Here is a 22,349-nt window from a genome sequence, read left to right on the forward strand (position 1 = left end):
TATATTCATATATTCATATATTCATATATTCATACATACATATATTCATATTCACATATTCACATACTCATATATATTCTCATAGACATCCGTAATATGATACCTCTTCAAGCCAGCCACCAGGATATTTTCTCACTAAATAACGTCGCATTGTTTCTAAGATAACGGTTAGTATGGCCAACGGGAAGATATATAGGAAGATGGGCAGATAGCTGAAAGACATAAATTCAAATTCAATGAATATAACCGATATGCTCCACTGAAATCACGCACTTGACAGGTAAACTTTGCAGTTGTTCTGGCGCACTTGTAAAGGTGAATATAAAACAGATGCCGATCATATAGACAAGGGCAAGGTTCAGACGGAGATTGCCAAAGCCATGCTTAAGGAGACTGATGCGTGATGTTTTGGAAATGACCAGATTAACGCCCTGCATTAAAGTTAAGGTGATGACGATCACCGAAGTCATCTCATACTCCAACTGAAGCCGTGCACTGCGCGTCTGCAGATGAAGTCGCTAGGACGAGAGATCTCTGATGAGAATCGCATAGATACTTGCCCATTCTTGGCCATACGAGTCTATCATATCATTGAGGGAATCATCATACCATTGCGCACTGAGGCCGAACAGGGCTCCCGGCAGGAAACCATTGCGCAGCATGTATACAGTGTAGGCCAGTACCACGGCGCTGGCCTCCAGGACACCCACATTTATGTAGGACACAAACAGCATGCTGAAACATGCGTGAATAGAGGGAAGATTAAGCTGGATTTTTAGTTCAGCTAAGAAATTCCCGCTTTACCGTCGATTAATCAAGAAATCCTCATTGACCCTTGGCAACACGCTCATAAGATCAAACTCGGGAGGCTCATAGAACAGCGTGGAAGCAGGTATCTGGAAGGAAAAAAAATGCTAAATATGGAATCTGGCGAGCTTCACCTCCGATGCCCGATGCCATACCATGTTCACAAAGAATGAAATGAATAATAACGGCACCAGAGGCATTCGGAATGGCATCTGCAGCACTACGAACAGGAAGTGAATCACTATCATGGACATATTCGAGGCCAGCCCATAGACCAAGGCCTTTTTCTGGTTCTCAAATAGCAGGCGACTCTCGGCAATGGCCCTCACCACCGCCACAAAGTTGTTCTCCAGCACAATGATGTCGGCACAGGACTGGCTCACGTGGGACGAGGCGCTCTCAGAGACGCCCACGTTCGCGCACCGGATGGCCGACGTATCGTGGACGGAGCTGCCGATCGCCGTGACCACAGCGCCCAGCTGCAGGCAGGTATCGATGATCAGGTAGCGCTGGGCGACGGCAATCCGGCTGAAGACGACGTCCTCATGGGAGAGGAGCAATTGCTCGATGTTCCAGCGCTGGTGGTGCACCTGCGTGCTCATGTTCTGCATGTTGACCGTGATCGCAGTGACCACCCGGTGCTCGACCCGGGGCAATGCCATGTTGAATCTCTCCGCCATGTCAGCGGTGTCGCTGTCCTCCCCAAAGACGCCCACAGCTCTGGCAATGGCACGCGCGAAATTCACGCTGGTCCGCGTCATGAGCACCAGCTTGATGCCCGCGGTGCGACACTGAGCGATGGCATCTATGACATGGGGATACGGCGGATTTTGTGCCGCAATGAGGCCCAAGAAGCACATGGAGTCCGAATACATTTTCATGAAGCTCAGAAAGGTGTTCTTGTTGCTATAACTAAAACTGTTCGAGATCAACGACAGCATATAATCATCCGCGTCCAGTCTCTTGGAGGCAAAGGCGTATGTGTGCCTGCCCAGCCTTTCCAGCTGGAGGCCATGACTAACGACCTCACTTTGCAGGTCTGCGCTCAGCTCCACTGGCTCAGCCTCATTATCCATATAGCAAGTGGTGCAGTGATCCATGACCTCGTTCCAATGCCCGCGTATATACAGGTAATACTCCCTCTCATCACGGTCATTGACCGTCATATGGACGCTAACCTGCAGATGGCTAATGGTGTCCACGGACTTGCAAGCGACTCTCTTATGCTTGACGCGCAGCACATGAAGGTTCTCCACAAACCGGATGGCGAACTTGAGCACCGCCTTCTCGTAGTCGGTGCCGTCGAGCGTCTGCTGATTGGCGGGCAGGCCCCTCTGGCCGGGCGCGAAGTTGGCGTGATTGCACAGCACGGAGGCGCGAATCAGATGCCGAAAATGATCGGTCTCATCGAAATACGATTGCACATTGAGTAGTTCGCCATCGACAAACAGCTCGGAGATCTGCCAAGTTCGCTGCGTCATGGACCCAAGCAGGTTGCTGCAAATTACGGTCGTCAGGCCCAGAGTGGAGACGGACTCCATGTTGCGAACGTAGCAGCCGATCTCAGTCAAATTGTTTTTGGTGATCCACAGGCCAATGAACACCAGGCTGGGCACATACAGAGGGGACGAGAATACCGTCAGGCTAACATAGAACTCAAGCAGATTAGGAATGCTCAGGCCCGTGATTGTTATCGATATAACGGTAACGCCGAACATGATGAACCAGATGATGTACCTATAGAAGACCACCTGAAGTAAATTGACCGAATGCAGATCCAAATTTTCAATTAAATTATACATATACATAGAGTCTAGTAACGCCGACCTGCTTCATATTTTTACGTGGTCTGGTCAGTGGGCGTGGCTCCATGCTCAGACGTGCCATGATCCCAACCTCGGAATCATCGCCACAGGCAATGACCAGACCCCGGCCAGAGCCCTGCGTAACATGGCTGCACGCCAGGCCCACATTGCGCGAGATCCATTTGTCTTGATGCGTAACATCCGGTATGATGGTAACCGAGGTCGAGTACCCGGTGAGCGCCACATTGTCCACCTCCAGATCCTCGGAGTAAAAGATTCGAACATCGGCCGCAATGCGCTCCCCATACGCGATTATCAGTATGTCGCCCACAACGACATTTTCGGAGCGTATTATCTGCATCCGGCCGTCTCGGACGACTGTACAGTACATGGGCATCAGCTCCATGAATGCCCAGGCAACCAGGTAGTCGTCGTTCTCCTGAATATAACGAAGCAAGCCAGACACTAAAAATACTATCAACAAAATAATGGTGACCGTTAGGTATTCATTTTCAGCATGTCGATCGGTTGGGTTCTCCTGCTCCACATAATATAGAATGTAACAGAAAATTATGGCGACAAATACGGTTGAGGCCAGGCCACGAAAACAGTTTTTGGCAAACCTCACACATCTGAATCCAGGTCTCTCCGGCAAGCTCATTTTGTTTTTGCCATTTAAAGCCAAGCGCTTTGCGGCCACTGAAGAAGTTAGGCCCTGCAACGATAGATAGATAGCAATACTCCTCTGACTCTGTTGTCTCTAGCCAGTGCTCACTTTTATCGGACAGGTCTCTAGCTGGCTGCATAGTCTATCAAAGTCGTCTGTATGCCATGTCGAACTCTCTTTCCCAGCCATGTCTAGATATTACAATATCAGCTTTATCGCTCTCATTTTCTTTATTTCGACTTACTTAGGTGTAAAGGTCTGTTATTTTCGTATAGCCCATTAGGAGTGCAATCCGAATTCGCCCTAAAATGTGTGAGACTAATTGATGAGTGTGTCAAATGCTCCTATGAAAGCTACTCCTATGAAAACTACTCCCTTGATCAACATACCTCACTCTATTTTGCTACCTCACTTTTTTCTTCGCTCCCTTCCAGTAATTTCTGTATCTCGCTCTTTGGGTCTTTCTCTATCTCATTCTATTCTTTTCTCTCTCTATTCCCCTATCTCAATCTATTCTTCTCTCTCTCTCTCTCTGTCTCTCTCTTTCTCTCTGTTGTTCTTTTTTGCCTCGTATAGTGTATATAATTTCAAACTCTGTCGTTCTCTTTCAGCGTCTCCCTCTTCTTTCGTTTGTTTTCTTTTCATTTCTTTGAATATACTATAATACTAAACAGGTCTATTAACTTTACGCAGATATACATACGTACGAGATTTATTTGTTTTCACCAGACTTTCCAAGATATATTTTCACTCGCAAAGTAAAACAAATTTCCTTTGTTTAACTAACAAACAGCTGTAATCAATGATTTTTATGGATATTTATATGTTTTTCGCTGGCTCCAAGGATTTCAAATAGGTCTCTGGAAAGAGAAAGCTTGAGGCCTTACTCTTGCCAGCAATTGAGGCTGAGGTACATAAATTTGTGTATTTATGTAAACGAATTGGCGTAAAATCGATCGACTTTGTTTTTAAATCAGTAATAATCGTAAAATTTGTTTCATTGTTGTTCACACATAAAGTGCCGGATGCGCAACTGAAGGAAACATATATTATATGTATATGTGTGTGTGTGTGTGTGTGTATTTATATGTATTTGTGTATGTACATGTCCGGTTGCTCAGCTGAAAGAAAAATCTGAAGTATGTTATATACCTGAGTTGACTTTTTCTTGATATGAATATCGCTTGTTCCGTCGCACTTTATTGCCACATTTAATGGCACATTAAAATTTGATTGCCAAAAAAAATGACATAAAAATGCATAAACATATATTTGATTATATAAGCGAATACTTGAATATGTGAGTGCATATTGTCATTGTATGAACAAGCTGTTAGTTGTGCGATTATATTTAATATATTCTGAATGAATTTCGAGCGAGCAGAAAGAAGACTAAATCCTTTTATATATACATACATATATTATATAGATTTTATTATTCGCATAATATTTTCCCACTTCCCATCTTTTCAAAGATCAGAGTACAATTTAGGTAATATTTCAATAGCTTTTGGGATCAAGTTTTTTTATTTCCAATCAACAGAAATTTTTAAATGCTTTTAAAGGTTTACATATGTAAGAGCTACAGACCCTAAATCATACATAATAAAAAAAGTATAGCAATTCAAGCTTTTCATTCCCATTCAAGTAACCTTTGAAATAAATATTACCTTCCATAAAACACCTAATTTACATATCAGAAATTACTCATGTTTTAACACTTTATTGAAGCTTAAATTGAACTTATTTATCAGTTGTAATATTTCAAAAAGAAAACACGCGAAAAAACGCGACCATCTTATATCTATGTGTATATAAGATAATCTTAAATTTCTAGTAATTTTTTGTTTGTTAAATAAATGTAATGCAATCGGCGCTATGAAATTTCTGTGTGTATTAATTTTCATAACTTCGCTGATCTGCGAGCAGACGACAGGCACAAAACGTGGGTAGAGGACTTATATAGAATATATATACTCTGTTATATATAAATACAATCCGTAGATTCAATATTTTGCTACTGGAATACTGAATCCTATGATCGCAAGGGATTGAGCTACTTCAATTCCTGGACAATAGACAGAAAGTTGTGCACACATTTCGTCTATGGGTCTGTGGCCAGTTTGGACCCCGACGGGTCGGGCGCCTTGAAGGTCATAAATGAGGGCATGCTTGAGGGGCGAGGTAAATATCTCTCTGCAGATAGTGTGGTATCTAAATTTACTCGAGTGTCCTGCAGGACTCCTGTCTGATGTCTTGAGTATGAGACGCGACAACTATCAGGCAATTCTATCCATTGGCGATAAGAAAGGCGACGCCGAAAGATTCTCCAGGATGGCAGCGAGCCTGCGCAAACGCGATCAGTTTTATGTTACTCTAACAAAATTCCTCTTCGAACGGGGCTTTAGCGGAGTGCTCCTGAATTGGGAGTTTCCCACCCAGCATGGGGGTCATTTCGTGGATCGCCACAACTTTATCACATTACTGAAAGAGCTGAAGATCATGTAAGTGCAAGGGAGATCCCCTGAGTCCTATTGGGTCTAACAACACCTCCCAAATAGCCTGGAGGAACATCACTTTCTGCTTCTGGTCACCGTTTCTGCGCGGCTGGACAAGAACACTCTCGCTGCCTACGATATTCCGAGGATAGCGAAAATCGTCGATTTCATTATCCTCAACAGCCACGACTCGCACGACATATACGCGCAGCAGGTGAACTACATGTCGCCGCTCCGTGGCAACGGCAGTCAGAGCGTGGAGCGCGGCATCAAGCACTGGGTCGAGCAGAGCAAAATGCCACAAAAGCTGATCCTTGGTATTCCGCTGTTCGGACAAACATATACCCTTCGCGACCAGAGCCAGACGAATGTCAATGCGCCCAGCAAGGGACCCGGCCTGCAGCACGTTTCCTCCAAGCAGCCCGGATATTTGACCTACGCCGAGTTCTGCACCCAAGCCTCCAAGTGGACAAAGAAGTTTGACAAGCAGGCGCATGTGCCATATGCCTTTAAGGCTGACCAGTGGATCAGCTATGAGGACGGCAGCAGCATCAGCGCCAAATTGCGTCTAGTTAGGGATCAACGATTGGGTGGCGCCATGGCATGGTCCATCGATGCCGACGACTTCTCTGGCCGATGCGGTGAGCGCTACGCTCTGCTCAAAGTAATCGTATCGAAAATAGGCAATCCCAATGTCCTAACAACTGCCGCGCCCACCACCGAGGGCATCGGCCTCTGTCCCAGGGAGGGACTGTTCCGCAATGTGTGGGACTGTCAGGCGTATTATGAGTGCCGCGATGCCCAGCGCACCGACTACGAGTGCCCAGACGGCGACTTCTTCGACGAGGAGGTGGGCGAGTGCAAGCCCGCCGAGCAGGTGAAGTGCTCCAACAACTTTGTCACCTGGCGTCCAGGCCAAGATGGCTACAACTTCCGCGACTTGCCCCTCAACCTGAAGGTAGTTGACTAACTCTCAGTTACATTGTATACATTCCAGTTTATAGTAAATAGTCAGTAAATAAAAACTGTACAATTAGCATTCTACTAGGTCTGCATAGTTGCAGTTGTTTGTGTTGGCATCAAACACCAAACCCGATGGGCAGTCGAACATGAAGGTCGCACCGCCGTTGCAGTAATAGAACTTGGAACAGTTGTTGGGATCCCTCACATAGCCATTGGTGTCGCGGCAGCAAGAGTCAGCGACTCCATCGCCGCTCTGAGTCGCTGCTGCTGGCTGCTGCATCTCAGCGGCGAGTCCAGTCGGATTGTCCCTCCCGAAGAGCACTCGGTTTATGCTGCGCAGCAGGGGAAAACTTTCGCCGCCACAGCTGCCACGAAAGTCGTCCGATTCAAGAGACCAAATCATTATGCCGCCCAGCTTGTGCTCCGTGGCATATTGTGCTTTCAGCATCAAGCTGTTCGTGTTCTCGTAGCCCACCCATTGGCGCTCCCTGAAGGCGAATGGCACTTGTTGCATCGCCTCCCAGCCCAACGTCCACTGCTCGCGCTGAAAGAGCTCGCACAACTCATTGTAGCCCAGAACGCCCGGCTCCCGTGAGTAGGGCCCAGCTATGCCACGTCCTATATGCAGTGCACCGGGCATATGACCTTCGGCCGAAGCTAGTGTGAAGGTACGACCATAAAAGGGCACTCCCAGCATCAGTTTCTCAGGCGGCGCTCCAGAGTCTATCCAATACTTGATGACTGCATCCACGTTTAGCTGCTGTGCCCGTTGCGTCGTATCGTTTGCACCCGCATATAAAGGCGCATTGATGGCCACAGATTCATCCCACGGACCGTGCAGGTCGTAGGCCATAACATTAATTATGTCCAAGTACTCAGATATGGCTGGTATATCATACGATATGCTGGCCGAAAACTCAGCTGAGCCCACGGCAGCGCTGAGTATGTAGCCAAAGGGATTTAGGCCCGCCTTCAGTTCCTTGAGCAAAGCTACATAGTTTTCGCGATCGTTGTTCTCGTTCAGATTATGACGCTGTCCTGGATATTCCCAGTCCAGGTCCAGTCCATCGAAGCCATGTCGTTGGATAAACTGCACGACTTGCTCAACGAACCGCGAACGCTTCTCCGGATCGTTGGCCACAATCGAGAAGCGCTTGGAGCCCTCATTCCAGCCGCCAACAGCGAGCAGCGTTTTCAGCGTGGGATTCTTTAGCTTGAGCGCATTAAATTTCTTGATGTTGCCAAGGCCTCCATTATCCTCCAGGTCTAAATAGGGATCTATGACACGTAGCTCGCCGCTCTCTTGTATGCCCAGAAAGGCGTATACCAAGTGTGTGCACAGAAACGGATCAATATCCTCCACACCAAACTTGCCCTCCTTTGGCCGATAGGTGGACCAAGTGCCCTGGTAGCACACAACGTGCTCTGGGTGCGGATTTATGGATAGTTATTATTGACCTGTGATTCAACCATATATACTTACTAGTGGGCTCCGTTGCTCCTGCAACTGCCATCAGCGGCATTGCAAACAATAATTCTAAAATCCAACAATTCCACATTTTAAGTTAGCCTTTTCAATTCTTTTACAATATTGATTAAGATTTTTGTCTTACGCTCGCATTTTATACAATTTGCTAGTGTGCAAAATAAACATAAACAATGTAATCGATAAGTGCAAGTTGTTGTTAAATAAAAGCTTGTATACATGTTATGCTACAAGAACGTAGCAATAAAAGTAATCGAAGTGTTTATTCTTGCTCCAACAGCAAGGTAAATAATAAAAGAATTCTCGGCTGACCAAAGAAAGCGACATACGACGATTCGTTTAAACAGTTGAAGGCCGGGTGAGCAGTGTGACCAGCCGCCAGGCACAGAGAAAATAACGCACTTAGAACTTCTTCAGCTTGGACAGTTGATTGTTGCGCCGCAGAGCCATTTTACGTAGGCGGCGCCAATACTGTTTTGTGTTGGGATCCAATTCTTCCAGCGGTATGATGCGTTCGGTATTTAAGGTCCACAGCCAGTCTGGGTACTCCGAGTCGGGCTTGAGCTGGAGATGAGCAATGATTAATTACACCATCAGGACACTTTTATATTGATATTTACCTTGATGTCCTCGCCAGTCTTCATATAGTTGCTGCCGCACACGTAGTTGACCAATTTGTTTGCATCCGTTTCAACTGGTATTATCTTCTTTTCCATGATGGGCCCCAGCTTGCCCAGCTTCTTCTTTTTGCCCACTATATAATTACATTATTCAAAATAGATTATCAATCAATGCATGTAAATAGGAGTATACAAATAATGGCAAACTTACCTGCTGCCACAGCAGCCGGTTTGGCTGCATAGCAGCGCGCCGCAGTCGCTGTGAACGTAAGGCGCTGCCTTAACAAATTGAAGGTAAGCGTCAGGTGGTTCATATCTGTAGTATTTCTAGTTAACTTTGACTTCAACTTCAACTTTTAATTCATTCCTATATTTACAACACGCTTTAACAATAGCGATACAGTTGTATAACCAGATTAAATTCAACAAACGGTCACACATGCAATAATCTATCGGAATCATTCCTGCACCGGCAAAAGAGCGATAACAAAATTATACAAGTTGAGCAAATGCGAATTTGAATAAAATAATGCCGACATTTAAACTGCGGCTCCCGTCCAATCGGACACTGGGCAACATATGTGTATATGGCGCTATGGTGTCCATCTCAGCGGTAATGTTCATGCGCTGGAAACTCGAAGATCGTGTGCGTTCCTCAGAGTATTATAAATTGGCACTGCAAACACTACGCCAACACAAAGGTAAGGTGGATAGACCCAGCCCAGCTGTTCGGTTAAAATGTAAACAAGTTTTGTAGGTGCGGTCGGATTGCTAGGCGAACCCATAAAGGACTCTGGCTTCGACATATCCAATTCGGCCAACACGTGTAATGCAGAGAGCGCCCAATTCGAGATTTCTGTGCGTGGTCCCAAGGACAAGGGCAAACTTTTCTTTTGGGCAATAAATAAGGAAGACGGCTGGCTCATAGATCGACTAGAGTTGGAGGCCAATCAGCATCCCAATAAGCGTTTTTTGCTTAAAAAACAAGATGAATACTCGGTACGGGACCAAACGGAGCCCAAACACTCAGAGTTACCAGCCGGCGTACCACATTATGAGAGACACGGATACCCGAAGCCACAGCCACTTCACCAAGCGGAAGAATCATCGGCTTTCGTTCACACGGCAGATGGCGGACGCATGCGATAAATCAAAATTGTCAATTTATTTCATTTATTGTTATTAAATTTGACTATGCAAGCTTTTAATTATCAATTTTAGTATACAAAAAATTTCAAAAATAAAACCAAAGTCTCATTGAACAAAAAACGTATTTTTGTTTTGTTTGTTTATGCAGCGCTCTTTTGTGTATAGTATATAAATATTTGTATGTATATTTATATTAATAGTTTTTGTTAATTATCTTGCAATTGCGTAGGTGTGTTTATTGAATGCATTGAATTATTGTTCGTTTGTTAAAAAAGATTGTATATAAATTGTTTATACTGTTACTGTTTGTTTGCAAGGTGCTGTCGCTTAAGATCTAACTGATGCCAGCTTCAGTGAGAGATAGAGAGAGAGACAAGGGTTACATACATAAATGGACCGATGCTCTTATAAATTTATAATACATTATTGAAAGTACATGCATTCTATTATTATTATCATTATTATTATTATTAGAATTAAAAACACGCGCTTAATTAAACGATAAAGGCGACTGTTGGTGGCGATTGTGACTATGATCCAGGTTCGAGCTGACGACAATCATCCAAGTTTAATTGATTTGATACATTGTGTTGCACATACACGAATATGTGCACATAGTATGCGTATTGTGTGTGAGTGTGTTGGTGTATGTTTCGTTCATATATATATATATACATATCCACTTTCATCGTAATATAACAGATAAGAAATGTATGCACTGTGCACGTATATGTATGTAGATGTAGTAGTTAAGTATTGATGCATGTGTGTTGTGTTGTGTTGTGTAAAAGATAAGCAAATTAAAGACAGTTATTACATAAGCGCCAACATTTAACGATCGTAAATAGATAGTGTATATATATGGTTCTGGCTGCGATCTCCGTTTCTGCTCCGTTCACTACTCTCGCTTGGCCATTGCAAGTGGAAGACTGTTGGGTCTCTTGATCTGCGACTGCGCCGGCACTGCCATGGGCAACGGGGATATTGGCGTGCCACCGGCTTCCGCTTGCTGCTCCTGTTCTTATTGCGTCTTTAGCTCTTTACCAATACTGTACGATACGATTTTGCTCCAGTCAATCTTGGTTTTGGTTATGGGCAGCTGTCGCCGCATCGCCTTGAATGTGGTGTCCGACATAGTTTGGTAGTTCTCCGAGATGGCCAGCTGATACTCGTTCTCCGCCTCCTCAATCAGGCGAATTACCTCGTTGGCCAACTGCTGTTCATTGGAGACAACCACGCTCTCGCGGCAATCCTTCGATGACACCAGCTGAACATTGCCATCCTCATAGTAGTGCACCTGCACCTTCAGCACGCCCTTCAGCTCGGCCAGGCCGCAACCAGGTTGGAAGCTAACGTGCCACTGCGAACGCCATCTGCCATTCCAATAGTTCTTCGGCTGGAACTGATGATCCTCAATGCAAATGGTCAGAGTTATCTGATTTCCCTGAGACTTGCCAAACACGGAGCACACCTGCACCATAAATAATGTATAATGTGTAAATATATATATACCAATGTATTTAGTTAATTGAACTTACGCCGTGCCTATAGTGGTTGGCGGTATATGCTAAGGCAGCTAGATCCAGGGCAGCTCGCCACGACTCTGCATTGGCATCTGCCTTAAGATCCTGGTAGTCGGACGCCTCTTTCCGTAGATGATCGTACTTAAACGATTGCTTTGTGCGAGGATCGAAGAAGCGACCATTCCCTATAAATGTAAGCAACTTCGATTAGAAAATTTATTAAATACGGGGGAAATTTTTATATCTTATCAATATCTATATCTTAGACGATAAGAAATCTTTGAAAATTGTAGTGACGAATCTAGACATATAAATAAATAATAATATTACAAAAACTCTAACTCAACTTTTTTGAAAGGGGACCAAAAATGGAATTCATTTTATCTATGACTAATTTTTGATAATATATTGATGATATCTGAAATTCACATAGCGATTTCCAATTAGAATTAGATTGCAGCTATTGAATTTTAATAAAAATATATACTATTACTTTAATAAATTAACTTTGATGAATTATTAACATTCAATTCAACAATTGCTTCCACTGTAACGAGTTGTAAATACTGTAAGCGTGCATGTGTCTGTGTGTGTTTCGGCTGACTCTGCAACGTATGCCCATATAAGGTAAAAGCCACAAAAATATAAGCAAACAAACTCTCAGCAGCTGACGCCCACTCCTCCTCCTACTCCGATGGCCTACCCCTACCCCATTCCATCACTTGCAGGCTGAATTGCATAAATTGGAGTTGATATACGCACCCAAATCATTGTACTCAGAGATGATCGCATTGTGTTCACTGCCCTCGACCCGCACGGGCGTTAATTGGTCCTTGTTGTATTGGGAGAAGGCGTGGCTGGCGCCATCCTTCAGCAAGGAGTCGTTTTTCAGTAGCTCGCGGACATCGTTGAATACCTCATTGAATTCACCGGGCGGCGCATGCAGTATGAACTCGGAGACAATGCGAACCTTTTCCGCATCTGTAATCTGTGTTTGTTCCATTCTTTCGTTTGGTGATTCACGAATTCGGGGCAGTGTTTGGTTTTTAGGTTGTTATTGTTGTTGCTGTTGGTGATGTTAAACTATCGCAGTATTGCACAGTACGTGTATATGGGTGTGCAAGGCAGTTGCTACTGGCATGTGTTTCCGCCAATATTGTTTGAAACTTTATTTTTCTACCCGTATTAAAGTTAATCCGGCCTTTTTCCACTTTTTCAAGCAATTAATGAAAAGACAATGAACGATGACGATGACAGAGTTTTTCTTTTGGTATTTATTTAGTATATTACTTAGCGACTAGTGCAACATCGCATTCATGTATCGATATTCGAGAGCAAATTTAACGATACTGCGCTATCGATTTTTGCCGGCGAATATACATATATTATTTATGTATTTATTACATTAGGCCGGAATTGGTATCAATTGAATTAAATGTATAAATAACAACTATGTTGGCATAGTCATTTTAATAATATATTAATGTAACATCTATGTAAATATGCATCATACAAGAGTTTACAAAAACAAATACATACTTTTAGGATCAATTAAACAAAAAGCGGATTTATATTATTTTCGGAGTTCGAAGATGCCTTGATTCAAAGTATGTTCGAAAAATTATTAAAGCTCAGATTAAATATTAACGGAGGTTCTACCTTTGTTAGGTAAATCTATTATGTAATTGAATATTAAAAAGTACTAAGTACATATTGCTTATGTATTATACATATATTAAACAAATGCAAGACAATCGAATATTCTACTGATCCAGTTTACTATCAAATCGCTAAAATAGCATTTAAATAACGGAACGAACATACAAAATGCGAACTTCGTAATTTGAATTTCGACGACGACGGCCACTAACATAATCTCCAAACTGTAAGATCTTTACAGAAGAAAGTAGCTCAAGCCATTATGTTAATTAACATCATTCACAATATACTATATATACTATCGCATCAATTTAATATCGATATATCGGCATTGAGGCTGCTCGCTCGCTGAATTGCCGCTCATTTTCGGCTTGTTGCTCATTCCGTCTCTCGCAGTTGAATCGTGCGGACGCTCGTGTGTTTCGGTTTCGCGTTGCCGCTTCGTCTCATCTAACGGTTGCTTTCAAACAAGATCACAAAGCAATTGTGAATAAAATTGAATCAAAACAAAATCCGATTTACGTCTAATATACGAATAGAGTAAATTAAAGTCGACTGTTTTGCAGTGCAGTTAGCAATTAAACAACGAACAAACCGAGCTTGTGACTTGTGCAAACGCCACAAAAGTAACAAAAGTGCCTTTTTCCTTGGTTTTGCCAACGTTTACACTGAAACACACATATGTATTCATACGTGTTGGTAACAAATACAAGTGCACTGACCAAACAACGCTCTTAAGCACACACACACACTCCCTTACGTTACTGTGAAAGAGGCAGCCTCTGTGTGTGTATGCGCGCTTGCGTGTGTGTGAAACCGCTTTTTACCTGGATTTACCTGTTTGTTCGCGAGAGTGAAAAAAGCCGTAGAGCCGCAACAACGAAGAGCTGAACAAAGCAAAGTTGGCAATCAATGTGAATACCAAAGCAAATGAGCAAATTCTATTCTCAAGCTAAATGAGCATAAATTCTAAAAGTTGAATGAAAAATAATTAAATTAATTGCAAGTTGATTTGAGTTCGATTTTACAAAGTATTTCGTGCGTCGGTTGCCATGAAAATGCAGTCTAAACAAACTGCCAAACACACAAACACAAAAAAACGATTGTGAGAGTGAGCGGAAGAGAGATAGAGCAAGAGCAAAAGTGAGCAATAGCGTGAGCGAGAGAACGAATTTTAAGAATTCGAGTTCAATAGAAAAGTAAAGTAACGTGAACCCGTGATCCACACACACACATATATATATATAAAGTCATCAAAATCGTGGAAATACAAAAAAAAAAAAAAAAAAATACCGGGTTATTCATTTAGTGATTTCTGTTGTTTTGTTACTACGATGATATCGACAACTTGATTAGATTGAAATCCCCTCTCACGTGCGACATCCCCTTCCGCCTTCCGTGTAAACAGAATAAAATGCTATAAAATGTCTTTACACTCACAATACAACAGCAACAGCAGCAGCAGCAATACGAATCCCGCTCAACAGCAGCCACATCAGCAACACAAGCGAAAATGTCGCTCTACAACAACAACAACAACAACAAGTTGCTACACCTGCATTCGGTCACAGAGACCGGCGATGATAGCGCTGGTTGTTGTTGTTGCCGCCTTCGTTTGCTTACCCGCCCAGTTTGTCGGAGCACTGCAAGCCGTCTCCTCCAGCTCCAGCTCTAGCAGATACGACAACTATTTGGGCGACAATCGAAAGCCCGCGTTCAAGAACTGCGCCGGCTATGCGCCCTCCGTCAAGGAGGAGCAGCCGGAGAATACGTACGTGTTCACCGTGCAGGCAACAGACCCGGATCCCAATCAGGAGATAACCTACAGCCTGGTACAGTCAGCCTTCGATCGCGCCAAGTTCGTCATCCATCCGACCTCCGGCGTCATTGTGACGGCGCACATCTTCGACCGCGACGAGCCCATCCACGAGAAATTCGTCTTCGTCACGGTGCAGGCCACGGATAACGGCCTGCCGCCGCTGGACGATGTGTGCACCTTCAATGTGACCATCGAGGATATCAACGACAATCCGCCTGTCTTCAACAAGGCGCGCTACGATGAGTCCATGTCCGAGAACACCATGGTGAGTAATCCTTGCAAGCTGAGCACTCGGCGTCAGTCAGAATCGAATGTGCGGACCACGGATTACCGCCATTTGATCTACGTCTGTGCCAAATGCTCTGATCTGAATGTTTAAATACTTTTTGTGGGCGGCTGAAATTTAGAGGCACCCTGTATAGACCGAGGGCTGAGACGTCTTTGTACTTAAAAAATACTTTTTAAAGACTGAAGTATTATCGTAAAAATAACGGATTTTAGTTAGTATTAAATGTAAAGCAATGTTTAAAAAATATAATATTATTATTATACTGCAACATTCAAGAAAAGAGTAAGAAAATGTAAAAGAAAAATTATAGAAAATGTTAGAAAAATGGAGTTAAAGTCTGAGTCAAAACGTGAAATGCAGACATATTCAATAATTAGCATATATGATTCCAGAGATAAGCCATAAAAAGTCATATGATAGCATCAATTTTTAAGGAGAAAATAAAGAGAAAGAGAAACAGAGAAGAGATATAGTAATTTCTATGCATATATGAAGATGCAAAAGACATAAAGTTGTATATTAAATATAGCAGAGAATATTTTAATTTAGTTTACTACCTCTGCAAGAGTATAGCTAGGCAGCTGCAGCAGGATCTCAGCGTGCGTGGGAGTGGGCGTTCAACTGGAAAAGCTGGTTAGGTTAAAGCAAAAAAAAATAAAATAAAATGGCATAGGCACAGGTTGGGGTTCATTGTTCTCAGTTCTCAGTTCGCATTTCGCAGTTCTCAGCTCTCAACTCTCGACTCGATGAGTCAGTCCCGAAACCTTGAAGCGCTCTACCTCTCAGCCCACGTTAAATAGTTCTTAAAAGCTGCCAAACGAGTCGAGGCCTAAGTCATGTTAGTCTGGAAGTGGGAATAGCTTCTATTAATATTCTAGATAAAATCTAGAATTTACTAAGCAAATAGGGTAGGCATACAGAGAGAGCCCTAATAATGCAGAAATTTATATTATAGTATGACTATAATATAATATGATATAGATAAAAAGAAGACTTATTTGAATTTATACTAAAGTTAAATAAAGCAGCTAATTTATGATATTAGATTTTGTTGAATATTTTAGATAAATGCAAGATAAAACTTGTCTGACTTTGGATAGACTTTCTTTAAAATATTTAATGAGTTCTATGTAAAGCAGTTCCCGTGACCTAAAGCCATATATCACAAAAAGACCTTGAACTAATTTATATACATGTATATTTCTCGTTTGCCCTGTGCAACTATTGATTATTTAGGGATTATGCGACAACCCCAGCACAAATTGGATCAATAAATTAAACACAGTAATACCTCAATAAATTTTTATTAAAATGAATATATAAATTATTTACTTAAAACTAAAGTTCATTGATCTAAAAACTCGAAAAAAATTGTAGTTAGTTAACTTTTGCTTTTGAAAATGAAAGAAGACGAGGTGAAGCTTGAAAACCAGTTTGTTTTCTCAGTATAAAAATGGCGAAAGTTACAGAAGGCGTCTCTCAAGGTGTTTATAGAAATTGCGAATTCGCCAAGGTTACAATTAGCGAGTGGGCACTGTAGTAAAGGGCGCAAGTGTTTGGCTTGTCTGGTTACAGTTTTCCAATTTCCAAGCAGACTTTTCAGTTGGGTTTCGTGCTCACATTTGGCTTGGCTGGTGTGAATTTTCTTGCGTGAATACATTTGCATAAGTTTTTCATTTGAGGAAAATGTGCATAATCGCATTGTGGCAGGCAAGTTCTTCACTTTAGAGGGGAATGAGAACTGGAATTGGAGCTAGAACTGGAACATCTTTCCCATATAGAACTTCAATCGAAATTGTTTTTGTTCTTTCTTTGGTTTACTTACAGATCGACGCAGTGGTCATGTCGATCAGTGCCAGCGACTTTGATGATCGCAACAACAGCATCGTGGAGTATGAGATACTGCGGGAGCGAGACTTTCAATACTTTCGCATCGACAGGGAGTCGGGCATCATCTATCTCAGTCGGCCGATCGACAGGCGGCCCGGTCAGACCTATACGATAAATGTGCGCGCCTTCAATATCGTGCCAGATCCGCTGCAGGAGGCGCACATCGAGGTGCGCATCCGTGTGGTGGAGTCGTCGATAAAGCCGCCCTCATTCGTCGATCCCATTGACGAGCCCATCTACCTGAAGGAGAATCTGAAGAATTTTTCGCAGCCAATCGCAACGCTGCGCGCCGTGTCCAACATGCCCGACAAGCCGGAGGTGATCTTCGAGCTGATCACGGGTCGCACCGAGCAGACAAACGGCAAGAATACGTTCGTCTTCAACCAGATTGGCAACGAGGTGACCATCAAGCTGGGCAAGAGCCTCGACTACGAGGCCATCACGGAGTACACGCTGACGATGAGCGTGCGCAACACGTTCGAGCTGGCCGCTGAGCATCAGATTAAGATCAAAGTGGAGGACGTCAACGACAACATTCCATTCTTTACGGAAGTCAAGTCCGGCACGATATTGGAGAACGAGCCGCCAGGCACGCCAGTGATGCAGGTGCGCGCCTTTGACATGGATGGAACGCCGGCCAACAATATCATCACCTTTGAGCTAGTCGACAATCGGGAGATCTTCGCCATCGATCCGAACTCGGGCAACATCACGGCGCTGACAACGTTCGATCGGGAGGAGCGCGACTTTTACAACGTGAAGGTCAGCGCCACAGATAACTCACCATCGAGCCTGTTCGATAATGGGGACCACAATCATGGCTACCAGGTGTTCCGCATCTCCATTGGCGACAAGAACGATCACAAGCCGCATTTCCAGAAGATGACGTACCTGGCGGACAAACTGCTCGAGGATGCCAACACCAACTACGAGGTGATCGAGGTGAAGGCCGAGGACGAGGACAATGCCTCACAGATTGTGTACAGCATTGAGAGCGGCAACGTGGGCGATGCCTTCAAGATCGGCCTGAAGACTGGCAAGATAACGGTTAATCAGCGGCTCGACTACGAAACGGTCACCGAATACGAGCTGAAGGTGCGAGCCTTCGATGGCGTCTACGATGACTTCACAACGGTGGTGGTCAAAATAGAGGACGTCAACGACAATCCGCCGGTCTTCAAGGAGGAGTACAGCAAGACCATACTGGAGGGTCCAGTTCTGTCCAACGATTGCATTCTCAATATCGAGGCATACGATCCGGATATCAAGGATCGCAACGCTGACCAGCACATCACCTATTCCATTGTCAAGGAGGACCACAGGAAGCTGCTGACCATCGACAATAACGGCTGCCTGCGTCTCATCCAGCCGCTCGATCGTGATCCGCCCAACGGACACAAGAGCTGGCAGGTGCTGATCTCGGCCAGCGACGAGGATGGCGTAGGCACATCTTTGAAGTCGGTCAAGCCAGTGATCATCACCTTGGAGGACATCAACGACAATGCGCCCTTCCTGATCAACCAGATGCCTGTCATTTGGCAGGAGAATCGTAATCCCGGCCAGGTTGTCCAGCTGCTGGCCAACGACTATGACGAGCCGCAGAATGGGCCGCCCTTCACCTTTGGCATCGACAGCGAAGCGTCCATTGACATCAAGTCCAAGTTCAGCATCGACAACGATTACCTCTTCGCCAACGTGCAGTTCGATCGGGAGCAGCAGAAGGAATACTTCATACCCATTCGCATCAGCGACGCGGGCGTGCCCAAGCAGAGTTCGGTGAGCATTCTGCATCTGATCATCGGTGACGTGAACGACAATGCCATGTCGGAGGGTTCGTCACGCATCTTCATGTACAACTACAAGGGCGAGGCGCCCGACACGGACATTGGCCGTGTCTTTGTGGATGACGAGGACGACTGGGATCTGGAGGATAAGTACTTCGAATGGAAGAGCGGCATACCGCATGAGCAGTTCCGTCTCAATCCCAGCACCGGCATGATAACCATGCTCCAGGGCACAGAGGCAGGTGAATACTTGTTGGAGTTCGTGGTGACCGAGGACGCACCCCAGATACAAAAGCATTCCGTTGATGCCGACGTCACGGTCATAGTGCACGAGCTGCCGGAGGAGGCGGTCGACAAGAGTGGCAGCATACGATTCTATAATATCACCAAAGAGGAATTCATCAGTGTGCCCCGGGACGTGATGGCGGACGATGTCTTCTCGCTGAAGGATCGGCTGCAGCACTCGCTGGCCAAGCTATTCAACACCTCGGTCTCCAACGTGGATGTCTTCACGGTGCTGCAGAATGAGAATCGCACACTGGACGTGCGCTATTCCGCCCACGGGTCGCCCTACTATGCGCCGGAGAAACTCAACGGCATGGTGGGCCAGAGCCAACAGCGCCTGGAGGATGAACTGGGCCTGAAGATGCTGATGGTCAACATCGACGAGTGCCTGATCGAGAAGCTCAAGTGCGAGAGCTCCTGCACAAACGAGCTGCACAAGTCCTCCGTGCCCTACATGATCTACTCCAACACGACATCCTTTGTGGGCGTCAATGCGTTCGTCCAGGCGCAGTGCGTCTGCGAAGCATTGCCCGCCTCCCAGCCATGCCTCAATGGAGGCACGCGTAGATACGGCGAGAACGACGCCTGTGACTGCATCGATGGCTTCACGGGCCCCCACTGCGAACTGGTCTCCGTGGGCTTCTACGGCAACGGCTATGCCTTCTACGAGCCCGTATCCGCCTGCGACAATACACGCATCAGCCTGGAGATTGCGCCACAGCACGAACAAGGACTCATCATGTACTTGGGTCCGCTCAGCTACAATCCGCTGCTGCCAATCTCGGACTTTCTGTCGCTGGAGCTGGACAAGGGCTACCCGGTGCTCAGCGTGGACTACGGCTCGGGCATGGTGCGCATCAAGCATCAGCACATTCAGCTGCAGGCGGGTCGCTCCTATCAGCTGGACATCATACTGCAGAGGGCCAGCATTGAGATGACCGTCGACAACTGCCGTCTGTCCACCTGCATGAGCCTGGGCGCTCCTCAGGGCCCCAACGAGTTCCTCAACGTCAACTCGCCCCTGCAGCTGGGCGGCACTCCCGTGGATCTGGTGCACCTGGGCCGCCAGCTGAACTGGACGCATGTGCCCAATCAGCAGGGCTACTTCGGCTGCGTCCGCAATCTGACGATCAACGAGCGCACCTACAACCTGGGCATGCCATCTCTGTCCCGGAACATCGACAGCGGCTGCCAGCGGGCGGTGGCTGTGGCGGTCAGCTTCGGCATCGATCGCAACTTCATCATAGCGATCATCACGTGCATCGCGCTGCTGCTGATCATTCTGCTGGCCGTGGTGGTGCAGAAGAAGCAGAAGAACGGCTGGCACGAGAAGGACATTGACGACATTCGTGAGACGATCATCAACTATGAGGATGAGGGCGGCGGCGAGCGAGACACCGACTACGATCTAAACGTACTGCGGACGCAGCCCTTCTACGAGGAGAAGCTCTACAAGGATCCGCATGCACTGCAATCGGGCATGCGGGATCCCAATGACATACCCGACATTGGTGACTTCCTCGGCGGGAAGAAGGAGAACTGTGACCGCGACACGGGCGCCAACACCGTCGACGATGTGCGACACTATGCCTACGAGGGCGACGGCAACTCGGACGGCAGCCTGTCCAGCCTGGCGTCGTGCACCGACGACGGAGATCTCAATTTCGATTATTTGTCCAACTTTGGACCACGCTTCCGCAAGCTAGCCGATATGTACGGCGAGGAGCCCTCCGACACCGATTCGAATGTGGACGACGAGCAGGGCTGGCGCATCTGAGAGGCGTACAGTTGGTAGCCGAGCCGGAGTAGAACTGCTGGAACGAAGAACGGTACGATGAGAATAGCAAGTACGAAATTAAAAGACTTTTACGATAAGTGTGCGTAGGGCGCCGGGACGACGGCATAGCCGGACGGACCCCACTCGGCCTATCGACGTGCCGTGCGCTTGAACAAGACATTGCAAATATATAGATTTTTTATACAATACTGAGGAGCATTGCAAGGGCATAGGAACACGTTATTATTTCTGTCGACCATCGATTGTCGCAGAAGGTGATCTTGATCTTACGTAAAACAAATCTAAACTTTAATTTAGCAAAGCAACTGCGAACAAAATATCATTGCAGCATTGTTGTCTGTATTTTTCGAAGAAAAAATATAGGAGTCAACACAAATATCATATATATATAGAGTATATGTCATACATACATATATATACACATCAGTAGCCTAGATATATATAGATAAATATATATATATATATTTATGAATCAAAAATTTATGAAATAATCAAAATTTCAAAACAAATATTCCTACATCAAGAGAAAAAATATATATATATTAATGAAAACGCATTGCATTTGATTTGCATATTCCCAACAATAGATTTAATACTAGTTCATAACGCTAATTTAAATCTATGTGTAGATTCGATAAAAGGCATTATATTATTTTAGACAGACTCCCAGATCCAGATGTACAGGTTGTGGAGTCTCGTTTCAACTTCCGAATAAACAAAACTCAAGTTAAGACAGATTAAATTACATTTAAATTATGAAAAAAAAAATTTAAAAAAAAAGAAGCAAAACTCGAAATAGCATTAACTTAATTTAAGCTCTTAAGTTTTCACTGTAAATTTCTTATCATATATACATATACATACTTGGAGAGATGTATGTAAGAAACAAATCAATCCAATTAATTATGATTGAGCCAAATACATATATGTATATGTAGAGTACATGTATTTGCGTGTGTGCAGTTATTTCTATGTTCCATATAGAGATCGAGTAAAATCAACCTGAAAACTAGAAGTTTTATGTGAAAAATGTTTAAAAATAAATAAATATGCGATATGTATTTTTTATAAGTCGTTTTTTCGTACAGAGTCCTAAGAACTAAGCAAAATTTTTTACAAGCCAACATATAAGATTAACTGACAAATTTATTTATATAAATAAATTTACAAACACACACACACAACACAATTGTGTAAAATAAACCACAAAATATATTTGAAAAAAAAAAAAAACGATTTCTTTTAATTATATACGATTTACAGCATGAAATGGAACTGATGTGTGACCTATGGAGAGATAAGAGGTG

At 44.5% G+C, this 22,349-nt stretch overlaps 7 protein-coding genes across 8 annotated transcripts; 3 read left to right on the forward strand and 4 right to left on the reverse strand.

Annotated features, from left to right (window-relative positions):
- Positions 1 to 2: 2 nt before the first annotated feature.
- On the reverse strand, positions 3 to 4,339 carry LOC108614932 (sodium/potassium-transporting ATPase subunit alpha). The gene is made up of 8 exons (XM_089471848.1): positions 3,524 to 4,339; positions 3,388 to 3,470; positions 2,635 to 3,327; positions 963 to 2,558; positions 805 to 896; positions 561 to 735; positions 274 to 503; positions 3 to 212 (listed from the first exon to the last, which is right to left on the reverse strand). The coding sequence occupies exons 2-8, from the start codon at positions 3,466 to 3,468 to the stop codon at positions 80 to 82; spliced, it is 3,000 nt and encodes a 999-aa protein (XP_089327974.1). The 5' UTR covers positions 3,469 to 3,470; positions 3,524 to 4,339; the 3' UTR covers positions 3 to 79.
- A 487-nt stretch (positions 4,340 to 4,826) lies between these two features.
- Positions 4,827 to 6,821, forward strand: Cht12 (Chitinase 12). Its single transcript, XM_018012251.2, has 4 exons — positions 4,827 to 5,224; positions 5,284 to 5,463; positions 5,519 to 5,783; positions 5,841 to 6,821. Exons 1-4 carry the CDS (start codon positions 5,158 to 5,160, stop codon positions 6,745 to 6,747), a joined length of 1,419 nt encoding a protein of 472 aa, XP_017867740.1. The 5' UTR covers positions 4,827 to 5,157; the 3' UTR covers positions 6,748 to 6,821.
- Positions 6,760 to 8,358, reverse strand: Cht8 (Chitinase 8). The gene is made up of 2 exons (XM_018012250.2): positions 8,224 to 8,358; positions 6,760 to 8,165 (listed from the first exon to the last, which is right to left on the reverse strand). Exons 1-2 carry the CDS (start codon positions 8,297 to 8,299, stop codon positions 6,811 to 6,813), a joined length of 1,431 nt encoding a protein of 476 aa, XP_017867739.1. The 5' UTR covers positions 8,300 to 8,358; the 3' UTR covers positions 6,760 to 6,810.
- A 44-nt stretch (positions 8,359 to 8,402) lies between these two features.
- On the reverse strand, positions 8,403 to 9,193 carry mRpL54 (mitochondrial ribosomal protein L54). The gene is made up of 3 exons (XM_018012257.2): positions 9,058 to 9,193; positions 8,847 to 8,980; positions 8,403 to 8,790 (listed from the first exon to the last, which is right to left on the reverse strand). Exons 1-3 carry the CDS (start codon positions 9,158 to 9,160, stop codon positions 8,629 to 8,631), a joined length of 399 nt encoding a protein of 132 aa, XP_017867746.1. The 5' UTR covers positions 9,161 to 9,193; the 3' UTR covers positions 8,403 to 8,628.
- A 182-nt stretch (positions 9,194 to 9,375) lies between these two features.
- LOC108616819 (uncharacterized) lies at positions 9,376 to 10,115 on the forward strand. The gene is made up of 2 exons (XM_018012256.2): positions 9,376 to 9,547; positions 9,604 to 10,115. Exons 1-2 carry the CDS (start codon positions 9,376 to 9,378, stop codon positions 9,993 to 9,995), a joined length of 564 nt encoding a protein of 187 aa, XP_017867745.1. The 3' UTR covers positions 9,996 to 10,115.
- An 80-nt stretch (positions 10,116 to 10,195) lies between these two features.
- cpa (F-actin-capping protein subunit alpha) lies at positions 10,196 to 12,815 on the reverse strand. Its single transcript, XM_018012255.2, has 3 exons — positions 12,281 to 12,815; positions 11,534 to 11,703; positions 10,196 to 11,466 (listed from the first exon to the last, which is right to left on the reverse strand). The coding sequence occupies exons 1-3, from the start codon at positions 12,519 to 12,521 to the stop codon at positions 11,017 to 11,019; spliced, it is 861 nt and encodes a 286-aa protein (XP_017867744.1). The 5' UTR covers positions 12,522 to 12,815; the 3' UTR covers positions 10,196 to 11,016.
- A 727-nt stretch (positions 12,816 to 13,542) lies between these two features.
- shg (DE-cadherin) lies at positions 13,543 to 22,113 on the forward strand. Of its 2 annotated transcripts, none has more exons than XM_089471846.1 (2): positions 13,543 to 15,261; positions 17,113 to 22,113. In XM_089471846.1, exons 1-2 carry the CDS (start codon positions 14,602 to 14,604, stop codon positions 21,019 to 21,021), a joined length of 4,569 nt encoding a protein of 1,522 aa, XP_089327972.1. In that variant the 5' UTR covers positions 13,543 to 14,601; the 3' UTR covers positions 21,022 to 22,113. The 2 variants fall into 2 exon arrangements, with proteins under 2 accessions (XP_089327972.1, XP_089327973.1); XM_089471847.1 differs by lacking the exon at positions 13,543 to 15,261 and adding an exon at positions 15,268 to 16,995.
- Positions 22,114 to 22,349: the final 236 nt, after the last annotated feature.

The sequence above is a fragment of the Drosophila arizonae genome, chromosome 5 (assembly GCF_054131065.1).
Source record: "Drosophila arizonae isolate 15081-1271.41 chromosome 5, UAZ_ARI_1.0, whole genome shotgun sequence".
Taxonomy (NCBI): domain Eukaryota; kingdom Metazoa; phylum Arthropoda; class Insecta; order Diptera; family Drosophilidae; genus Drosophila; species Drosophila arizonae.

Excerpts from the sequence above, each read along its gene's own strand:
- LOC108614932 (XM_089471848.1), bottom strand. The coding sequence starts at position 3,468 with ATGGCTGGGAAAGAGAGTTCGACATGGCATACAGACGACTTTGATAGA. Across the intron at positions 504-560 it reads ACTCGTATGGCCAAGAATGG|ACGCGCAGTGCACGGCTTCA; the intron begins GCAAGTATCTAT and ends CTTCATCTGCAG. Across the intron at positions 213-273 it reads CTGCAAAGTTTACCTGTCAA|CTATCTGCCCATCTTCCTAT; the intron begins GTGCGTGATTTC and ends TATGTCTTTCAG.
- Cht12 (XM_018012251.2), top strand. The coding sequence starts at position 5,158 with ATGAAATTTCTGTGTGTATTAATTTTCATAACTTCGCTGATCTGCGAG. Across the intron at positions 5,225-5,283 it reads GCAGACGACAGGCACAAAAC|ATTCAATATTTTGCTACTGG; the intron begins GTGGGTAGAGGA and ends TACAATCCGTAG. Across the intron at positions 5,784-5,840 it reads CTGAAAGAGCTGAAGATCAT|CCTGGAGGAACATCACTTTC; the intron begins GTAAGTGCAAGG and ends CCTCCCAAATAG.
- Cht8 (XM_018012250.2), bottom strand. The coding sequence starts at position 8,299 with ATGTGGAATTGTTGGATTTTAGAATTATTGTTTGCAATGCCGCTGATG. Across the intron at positions 8,166-8,223 it reads AGGAGCAACGGAGCCCACTA|AGCACGTTGTGTGCTACCAG; the intron begins GTAAGTATATAT and ends ATCCGCACCCAG.
- mRpL54 (XM_018012257.2), bottom strand. The coding sequence starts at position 9,160 with ATGAACCACCTGACGCTTACCTTCAATTTGTTAAGGCAGCGCCTTACG. Across the intron at positions 8,981-9,057 it reads ACCGGCTGCTGTGGCAGCAG|TGGGCAAAAAGAAGAAGCTG; the intron begins GTAAGTTTGCCA and ends GTAATTATATAG. Across the intron at positions 8,791-8,846 it reads AGACTGGCGAGGACATCAAG|CTCAAGCCCGACTCGGAGTA; the intron begins GTAAATATCAAT and ends GCTCATCTCCAG.
- LOC108616819 (XM_018012256.2), top strand. The coding sequence starts at position 9,376 with ATGCCGACATTTAAACTGCGGCTCCCGTCCAATCGGACACTGGGCAAC. Across the intron at positions 9,548-9,603 it reads AACACTACGCCAACACAAAG|GTGCGGTCGGATTGCTAGGC; the intron begins GTAAGGTGGATA and ends CAAGTTTTGTAG.
- cpa (XM_018012255.2), bottom strand. The coding sequence starts at position 12,521 with ATGGAACAAACACAGATTACAGATGCGGAAAAGGTTCGCATTGTCTCC. Across the intron at positions 11,704-12,280 it reads CTCTGAGTACAATGATTTGG|GGAATGGTCGCTTCTTCGAT; the intron begins GTGCGTATATCA and ends TTACATTTATAG. Across the intron at positions 11,467-11,533 it reads CCAACCACTATAGGCACGGC|GTGTGCTCCGTGTTTGGCAA; the intron begins GTAAGTTCAATT and ends TTTATGGTGCAG.
- shg (XM_089471846.1), top strand. The coding sequence starts at position 14,602 with ATGTCTTTACACTCACAATACAACAGCAACAGCAGCAGCAGCAATACG. Across the intron at positions 15,262-17,112 it reads CCATGTCCGAGAACACCATG|ATCGACGCAGTGGTCATGTC; the intron begins GTGAGTAATCCT and ends GTTTACTTACAG.